We start from the raw sequence: 9,322 nt of genomic DNA on the forward strand, positions 1-9,322 counted from the left end.
AAGATATTATATTTAGTCTATAATAATTATCTTTTAAGCGTCTCTATATAATTAACAACCATTCAAAAAGAAAGTGCAAATGAAGGAGAACAAAAACTGGGTTCCAGGCACCTACACTCTTATTCCAGGGAATAAGGCTGATTGTCTCCTGGAGACTCGAATATTTGGATCTTGGTTATAGGCTGGAGGGGCAGGCAGAGAATCAGCGCAGCAGCAGAGAAGTCCCAGGTCCGGTTGAAAATGGAGGCTCCAGACCCTGCTAGGTTCAGCACCACGGACAGAAACAAGACTGCCGCTGGCCCTCGGGCTCATAATTAAGCACCAAGGTCAGAACCCCCTGCAGCCCCCCCCCCCCCCAGCCCCGCGCTTGCTATTCCAGGGAGGAATCTAACCTGGTCCCTGGTTGACTGGCCCCTAGCACGTAAAGTTCGCAGTAAACCACAGTTTAGTTTCCATCTAAATCCCTCCAGAATTTCTACACTGAGGTGTCTATTCCGCAGCCTCCTGGTGAGAGTAGAGTTGCCTTGGAGCAACTCTTATTAAGATCCGGCTGATTTGCATATATCCGCATACACTGGGGCTTCTCCGTTCTGCTTTTATTATAAATGAATTGTTCAAACGAAGAAAGAGAAGATTTATTTCACTCCTTCTTTTCCTCTTCTTTCCCTTATTCCTAGGGTCTCAATCTGGTGATTTCCCCGAGGTACCTGCAGGTAGGTGTGTGTTGTAGGAGAGGGTGGGAACCAGACCATCCTATGTGGTTTTCCCCAGATAATTTCCCTCATCTGTTTGCCTTCTGAATGATCCTTGTGAGACTCATAGGGAGTCTGCATTTTGTTTTAGCAAATGGTCAGAACCTCTGGGCTGAAGTCCCTGGAGCTCAGGGACTGAAGAAAACGTGGCTGGAGCTTTAGAGACTCCAAAGAGGAAGGGACCCCGTTTTGAAGAGAGGGATGAGGGGTGGTTGAGTGAGGACTCCTTTTGAAATGAAAGGAGTCCTGGGTCTCCAAGCAGCTTCTAAAAATACCTTCTCCCAGCGCTGGGGGAAGGGGGAGGGGAAAATCGAGCGTGCGGAGAATAAAGATGGGAAGGAGGTGGGAGTGTAAGAGCCCTTCTTCAGGTAGATCTGATTTCAGAGCTTCCGCCTGCATTCAAGGGCCAGCAGGATGCCACATCTCCTTCTGCTTCCTCAGCGAGCTTCAGTCTTCTGCTGTGTCCGAGCCTCAGTCCCTCCTGATGACCTTTCTTTCTATGGGCAAAGGAGCTCAATTCCTCCCAGTCACTATTCCTATTGCTGCTGTCCAGCGACTATGTCTGTGAGCGGGCAAGTGTGCTTGTACACATACCACACACACACACACACACACAGAGAAGTGACATATGAAAGTGCCTTGTAAATGACCAGTGCTCCATGATGCCAGAAATTTTCATTCGATTTGGTGCTCAGAGAGGTATGGATTGTGGTAGAGACAGTGTGATTCACCCAGGTATCCTCAGCACAGAGCATGGCACCCAGTAACTGTTGGCTGAAGAGGGGTGGAACATATATATACAAGATGCACAGACATCCAGGCCATGCAGGACTCACATTCATTCTCAAGGTTTCTCCGGCTACTATAGCCTCTAGAGGAGAGGGGTGGCGTCCCCCAAGAAAAGAGCTCTGAAAAGCCACAGGGTGGGTGGAGCTTTCTCCGCTCAAGTTCAGTCCAGATGGTGGCGCTCGACAGCCGCCTCCCTCATCCTGGAGGGCCCCAGCCCTTCCCAGCATCAATGCCTTAAACCCTCAGCTAGCACGTAAATGACCTTCACTAGATAGAGGTCGTGCTCCACGTTTCCTTTCGCTTCTTCAGCGCTGGGTGAACTCTGCGAGGATTGCTCTTCCTCTCGCTGATGCCTGGGAGTCCGGCCGCTGCGCTCCTCACCAGTCCCCTGGGGCGGGCGGAGGGGGATTATGGGGTGGGGGGGACTCCAGGCTGGGGAAAGGGGTGGTTGTGGAGAGCGCTGCCTGTGTCCTGGCAGCAGGAGCAGGAACCTGAGGAACCGGTAGTTCATGCAAAATCTATCACCGCCCGTCCTGGCGTCCACATGGTTTCCCAGCCTCGGAAGAGCTGCTGGTAGGGTGGGACTCTGTCTGCCACTTTACTCTCCTTTCTCGAGTAGCTCTCGAGGTCGGGCTTGGCCTCTTCCTCCAGCCGCTGAGTGTGTGTGTGTCTGTGTGTGTGTGTGTGTGTGTGTGTGTGTGTGTGTGTGTGTGAAGAGGGCGGGGAGAAAGGGGGCGGGGTGGAGATACGAGAAGCCGCAGACACTGGAAGAAACCGAGGGCTGGGAGATAGAGGAGCTTCCCAGAGCTTGGGGTCAGGATACCAGGCTTCAAAACCTCCTACAAGTCCTAGGTACAAGGGGTCTTCCAGGTTAGCTCTGAGGCTGCAAGTGTCGTTGCCTCCCAGAGGTTCGCTCCTCCTTAAGCCACGCCCACATCGCCTACTTCTCAGGAATGAGAGGCTAAGGTTCAGCGCTCTGGGCCACCAACGTCAGCTCATCCCCCTCCCCATGAGCCCAAATGGCTCTCAGCGCTGCCCCACCCCCACGGTTTGGAGACTGGCGGGACCCCTTCCATCCCCCGCCTCCAATTCGCTGATCCGCCCCTGGCCTCTGAAACTCCACCCCTCCACCTTCTGCTGGCGGGGATTGGTGGACTTCCCGCGGCGGTGCATAATGCTTGGTCCCCATGGATGATGGTCACCGGCGAGATCCCGCCCCCCGCCGGCGCTGGGGTCTGGGGGCACTGCTCAGCGGTGCTGGGGCTGGCGCGGCTCGAGCCGCCGCCGCACTGACAGCTCGGTTTGCGGACCATGGAGACCGGCGTCGGCCCACATCCGCTGCGCCTGTTCATCTGCCTGATGCCGCTCTGTCTCGCCTTGCTTTTGGGACCAGGGAGGCCCGGGACCGCCGAGGAAGGTGAGGAGACTGGCGGCTGTTTTTGGAGCCTGGGATGCCAAAATACAGGAGGCTGGAGAGCTGGGGTGCTGGGAGAAGGAGTCGTATGGAGAGACTGGAGTCGGTATTGGGGTTTGAAGCAAGCGGGCAGCGGGAAGCAAAGAACTGGAGACACGGAGGGAAAGGTGGCTAAACAACGGAGAAGAGAGGAGCATTGAGAAGCTTGGGGACTGGAGACCTGGGAGGCTGGGGAAGAAAGAGACCAGGAACCGTGGGAGCCAGAGGCGACGGTTCAGGGGCCGGTGAGACGGACAGGCTGAGCAATTGGATGTGGGAGGTGTGGGGGCAGGGAGATGCGGAGGTGAGATCAGAGTACGGGGAGACGGGATGGAGCCCGAACGGCGGGGGGCTAGGGGACCACTGCGTGGCGAACAGGAGGTAGAGCGCTGGTGCCGCGGCGGGGGCGCGGGGTCTGGAGGCGAGGGTGGCGGGGCGCGGGTGGGGGCCGGAGTGTGTCTGGGTCCGGGAGCTGCCCGACGTGCTGACCAGGAAGCTGTCCGCAGTGCTGATTTTGAAGCGTAGACTAACCAACGCTATCCGAGTTGCCGGGTTTGGGGCTGCCCACTGGACCAGAGCCCGCATCTTGCCTAGATTTGGGGGAGCTGTACCCTCAGTTGAATCCAGAGGCGTAATATCCAGGTGCAGAATCCGGAGGAGCTGGAATCTGAGGCGTTGGCCTCGGGGTTGGTCGGGGCGCTGGATCTCTGATGTTTTCCAATATGCAATTCTGATGTGCTGTAAGTTATACCGAAATCGGGAAGCTGTCAGCGGTCCTGCCCATTGTCGCTGACGCGTCTGGGACCAACACTCTTAAAGGTCTCACCTTGGAGCCCCACCCCCTTGCTTAAGCTCCAGATGAGGAATCTTCCAAGATTTGGGGATGACCTGGGCTCCTGTCTCTGAGTTGCTGCTGTGCTGTCCAAACCAGTGCTTCTTGGGACCGATGCTGAGAGCGGAATCCAGACTGCTGGTCAGATGCCTCCTGGGGGAAGAAAGTGACTTCAAGCCTCTCTGGTATAGAAGGGGCCATGGCTTTATATATTAAAGGAACCCTGACAGTCTTCCACAGGGCAGTAGAGGTGACAGCCCCTGGGAAAGGGGCTGGCTGAGGAGATGAGAGGTTTTTATCTCTGTTGCTGCTGGCAGGGTCTCTCTACTTTGTTTTCCCCAGAGGCCTTGGGAGTCAAACTAAAAAGGTTCAAGTCTTTTCCATCCCTGGTGACCCCAGACCTCAGAAGAACACCCAAGTATGAGTGAATTCAGGGATATATACAGGAATCCTTTGATATGCTCACTTTCTCCCTCTTCTCGACGCTCAGTTATAATTTAGGGAACCTGGAAAGGTGGGGGGGATCACTGATCCCCCATTTAAAAGCCAGTCTTATGGTACTTGTCATGGATTCTGTGCCAGGCTGAATAATGACCCCCCAAATATTTCCATATCCTAATCCCCAGAATCTGTGTATATTATCATAAATGGCAATAGACTTTGCAGATGTGGTTAAGGATCTTGAGTTGGAGAGATTACCCTGGAGTATATGGGTGGCCCAGTTGTCATCACAATGGTCTTTATAAGAGGGACACAGGGGCAGTCAGAATCAGAGGAGAAGGCAATGTGATGACAGAAGCAGAGATTGAAATGGTGTGTTTTGAAGATGGAGGAAGGGGCCACAAGCCAAGGAATCCAGGTGTGGCCACTAGAAGCTGAAGAAGGTAAGGAAATGGATTCTCCCCGTTGAGCCTCCAGTGTTGCCGACACCCTCACTTTAGACCAGTGAGACCGATTTTCAACTTCTGACACCCAGAAATGTAAGAGAATAAAATTTTGTTGTTTTAAGCCACTGTTTGTGGTAATTTGTCACAGCAGCCACAGGAAACTAATACAGGCTCCCTCCCTAATCATCGTGGCTACCTTTATTTAGACTAGAGCTACTCACACTTCCTCGTGGGGAGGTATGGAGTGGAAAAACCGTGTCTGTGTCCTTCACCACATTCTCTGTTTCCTCAGTTAGCTTTTTTTTTTTTTTTTGGCCACGCTGCGAGGCTAAGTTGCCCCACCAGGAATTGAACCTGGGCCCTCGGCAGTGAAAACACAGAGTCCTAACCACTGGACCGCCAGGGAATTCCCTCCGTTAGCAAATTTAAAGTGAACTCGCCAAAGAATCTCGTACTCCTGAACTTCTGGCTTTCTGACACTTCTATTCTCCCCTCTCTCTAGTCACCCTCCTGGATTCCAAAGCCTCCCAGGCTGATCTGGGCTGGACTGCACTGCCAAGTAATGGGGTAAGTGTAAACCTTTCCTTCCCTGTCCCAAGGAGCCTCTGGTGGTCCAGGATTCAGTCCCTTTATCTCCCCATGGTTACATCAGATCGAAATGGTCCTCAGAGCATGTGGTCTCCAGCAGCCCTGGCTTCAAGCCAGAGTGACCTATTAGAAAACGTTGAGTCTTCAGTCAGACAGAAAAAGCAAGACAACTGACTGTGTCTAGGAACAGAAACGTGGCATCTGGATGGAGCCAGTGCTGGATGGTGCCTTGCACCCAATAGATCCAGCGAACAGTGCTGTTGATCGATAGATTGACAGAACAAGCAAGACTTGGAATCCTAAAAGAGGCTTGGAAACTTGCGGTAGTGGTGGGGAGATGTGGCAGTGTGACGGCAGTTTGGTGTTGTGGAAAGGCACTGGTGGAGAGCCAGGAGACGCCTTTCCTAGCTCTGCTACTAACCCGACGTGTATATCCACTCAAGTCACCATTCTCTGGAGCCTCAGTTTCCCCGTCAGTTGGACTCAGTTGTCTCCAACGTTTCTCCCAGCTCTGCGTCTTATAATTTCAGGGTTGTGTATAGAGAAGGAGGGGAGAAGAGAATGCAAAATGATGGGGAAAGGGGGTTTCAGCCCGAGTCACCGCCAGGGCTCGACCTCTTGGGGGCGCCTTGGCTCTGAGCTGCCCACATCTTTGTTCTCCTCCCCAGTGGGAGGAGATCAGCGGCGTGGACGAGCACGACCGTCCCATTCGCACCTACCAGGTGTGCAACGTGCTGGAGCCCAACCAGGACAACTGGTTGCAGACTGGCTGGATCAGCCGCGGGCGCGGGCAGCGCATCTTCGTGGAGCTGCAGTTCACACTGCGCGACTGCAGCAGCATCCCTGGAGCCGCCGGCACTTGCAAGGAGACTTTCAACGTCTACTATCTGGAAACCGAGGCTGATCTGGGCCGTGGGCATCCCCGCCCAGGCGGCAGCCGGCCCCGCAAGATCGACACGATCGCGGCGGACGAGAGCTTCACGCAGGGCGACCTGGGCGAGCGCAAGATGAAGCTGAACACAGAGGTGCGAGAGATCGGTCCGCTGAGCCGGCGGGGTTTCCACCTGGCCTTCCAGGACGTGGGCGCATGCGTGGCGCTGGTCTCTGTGCGCGTCTACTACAAGCAGTGCCGCGCTACAGTGCGGGGTCTGGCGACGTTCCCAGCCACCGCAGCCGAGAGCGCCTTCTCCACGCTGGTGGAGGTGACCGGAACGTGCGTGGCGCACTCAGAAGGGGAGCCCGGCAGCCCCCCGCGCATGCACTGCGGCGCCGATGGTGAGTGGCTTGTGCCCGTGGGCCGCTGCAGCTGCAGTGCGGGATTCCAGGAACGTGGTGACATCTGTGAAGGTATCCAGCGCACTGGGGGGTGTGGTGTGGGAGTGTAGCGCGCAGGTGGCAGTTGGGAGAGAGAGTGTCCTAGATGAAAGAGGCAGGGTGGGGAGTGCGGAAGCCACGGGATGTGGAGCCGGGAGTCCAGACATTTTGCGGTGCTTCCAGTGGGTCCAGCCAGAATCAGTGAGTGAAGTTAATGGGAGGTGAATTTGACTCCATATAAGGGGGCATCAGGACCTATATTTTAGGCACCATGATAAGCACCTCACACGGGCCCTCTCATTTATTCACAGCAATAAAGTCATCATTATTCCTATTTTGCAGATGAGGAAACAGAGGCTCAGAGAGATTAACACCTCACTTGCAGTTAGGAAGTGGGGAACTGGGATTTGAATCCAGATTTGCCCAACTCTCAAGTTCTTTCTACTACACCATGCTGACTCCCCTGTGCATAAGGAAGAATGTTACAGTTGGCCAACTCTATTAGCTAGGGGCTAGTGGAGTTGGTTGCATTATACGGAGTGAGCTCCCTGTCACCGACAATATGCAAGTCAGAGGCTGGCAGGGGGATTCTTTTTTAATTTTCTTTAAATTAATTAATTAATTTATTTATTTATTTTTGGCTGCATTGGGTCTTTGTTGCTGCGCTCAGGCTTTCTTTAGTTGCAGTGAGCAGGCGCTACTCTTCGTTGTGGTGCGCGGGCCTCTCACTGCGGTGGCCTCTCCCGCTGCGGAGCGTGGGCTCCAGGCTCGCGGGCTTCAGTAGTTGTGGCTCATGGGCTCCAGAGCGCAGGCCCAGCAGTCGTGGTGCACGGGCCTAGTTGCTCTGCGGCATGTGGCATCTTCCCAGACCAGGGCTCAAACTCGTGTCCTCTGCACTGGCAGGCAGACTCGTAACCACTGCACCACCAGGGAAGCCCAAGCAGGGGGATTCTTGAGTTGGAGAGAGAGACTGGGAGGTTGCACTGGATGACTACTAAGATCCCACCCAACTCTCTGAACTAGAATCACTGCACCCCCTGGGGCAGAGCCTCCATGTTGGGGGTTCTTTTGGACTCTCTGGTCTGTGGGGCACCAGGAACAGATCTCTCCTTCTCTCTCCTATCTGCATCTGGAGGACTGAACGGACTGGGGTAGAGAACACAGGACGTGGATGGACATATCAAATTGACGGTGTCCATGGTACGTTCAAGTGGAGGTAGCTAGAAAGTGGGTCTGGAGCTCAGCAACAGAGAGATAGATGCGACTTGAAGCTACAGGTGTGGTTGGGACAGACCAGGGAGAATGTGTGGGGTATGAAGCAAGAGGGCCAATGATGAAGTCTCACAGAACAGCACTATAGGAGGGGAAGTGGAAGAAATGGAGGCTGTAAAAAAGACTGCAAGGCAGTGATCAGAGGCTCGGAGAGAGTGTGATTTCATGGCAGCCAAGGGCGATGGAGGTACCCAGGAACGAATGGCCTGCAGTGTTGGTGAGCAGTCAGATAAGGCGAGGATTGGCCAGTGTCTGCCTGGTGGCCCTGGTAAGAGCAGTGTCAGCTGAGTGATGGAGAGAGCAACCAGCTGCAGTGGACTGAAGGACGAAGGCAGCTGAGGAGCTAGAGTCGGGGACCGTAAACACTCTCTGGAGGCTGGGTTTGAAAGGGCAGGAGAGGGCCTGGTGTCTTGAGGAGGACATTCGGTGGAGAGAGAATTTTTACTGTAGATGTGAGCCTTCTTTACACATGAGGGAGGAGCCAGTGGGGTACCAAGTAGGGGGTGGTGGGAGCAGTAGGCCTCGGGGGAAGAAGTATTTTATTACTGATGTGGATCGGAATTGCTGACACATGCTGCTAACAAAAAGCAGACCACGTTTTAGTCAGTTTCATTGTTTTTAAATACTCCACAGACAGTGCCCTACTGCCCATACCCTAAACGGACCGCTTTCATGGCTCCGCTCCCTGTACGGTAACCGGGAAGAGCTAGTAGAGAAGTGAATGACCAGCTGATGGCCTCTCTTCCCGCTGTGAGGTAGGAGAAGGGCATCTGTACCAGTGTACAGTAGAATCCTGGTCTGCCTTATTCACTGCTGTAGCTTCAGAGCCTAGAACAGCACCTGGCTCATATTCGATGCTAAAACATTGTTGAATGACTGGATCAGGTGTTGGAGGAGGGGGTTTGGATACACACTCTGGGCAATGAGAGGGACACACACACACACACACATACACACCCGGGAACCCAATCCCACTTCTGACTTTGGCTGAGACCAGACAAAGGCCATTTGTAATGGCATCAACTCTGCCTTGGGGAGTATGGAGGTGGGGAGGATGCCAGGGAAAGCTTCACAAGGGAGGTGTTATTTTGAACTAGGATTTGGAGGAACATAGCAGTTCACCAGAAGAGAAGGGGTGTAAGATTACAGGACAAGATCCAGAGGTGTGAAAGGAAAAGTTCAGTACGGATGGGTGGGGTGGCTGGCATTGGGGAGCTGTGGGAGGGTTTCAAGAAGGGAAGGAAACGGGCTTCCCTGGTGGCGCAGTGGTTGAGAGTCCGCCTGCCGATGCAGGGGACACGGGTTCGTGCCTCGGTCCAGGAAGATCGGGGAGCGGCTGGGCCCGTGAGCCATGGCCGCTGAGCCTGCGCGTCCGGAGCCTGTGCTCCGCAACGGGAGAGGCCACAGCAGTGAAAGGCCCGTGTACCGCAAAAAA

At 54.4% G+C, this 9,322-nt stretch overlaps 1 protein-coding gene across 1 annotated transcript in view; it reads left to right on the top strand.

Moving 5' to 3' along the window:
• Window positions 1–2,246: 2,246 nt before the first annotated feature.
• Window positions 2,247–9,322, top strand: part of EPHA10 (EPH receptor A10) — a 44,764-nt gene continuing 37,688 nt past the window's right edge. Inside the window, exons 1-3 of the mRNA XM_027109056.1 lie at window positions 2,247–2,958; window positions 5,216–5,280; window positions 5,970–6,648. Of these exons, the coding sequence (XP_026964857.1) occupies window positions 2,853–2,958; window positions 5,216–5,280; window positions 5,970–6,648 (850 nt within the window). The 5' untranslated portion in view covers window positions 2,247–2,852. The remainder of the gene's footprint in view (window positions 2,959–5,215; window positions 5,281–5,969; window positions 6,649–9,322) is intronic.

This window comes from Aethalodelphis obliquidens, unplaced genomic scaffold (genome assembly GCF_003676395.1).
Source record: "Aethalodelphis obliquidens isolate GAN/ISIS:26980383/991018 unplaced genomic scaffold, ASM367639v1 scaffold9, whole genome shotgun sequence".
In the NCBI taxonomy this organism is placed as follows: domain Eukaryota; kingdom Metazoa; phylum Chordata; class Mammalia; order Artiodactyla; family Delphinidae; genus Aethalodelphis; species Aethalodelphis obliquidens.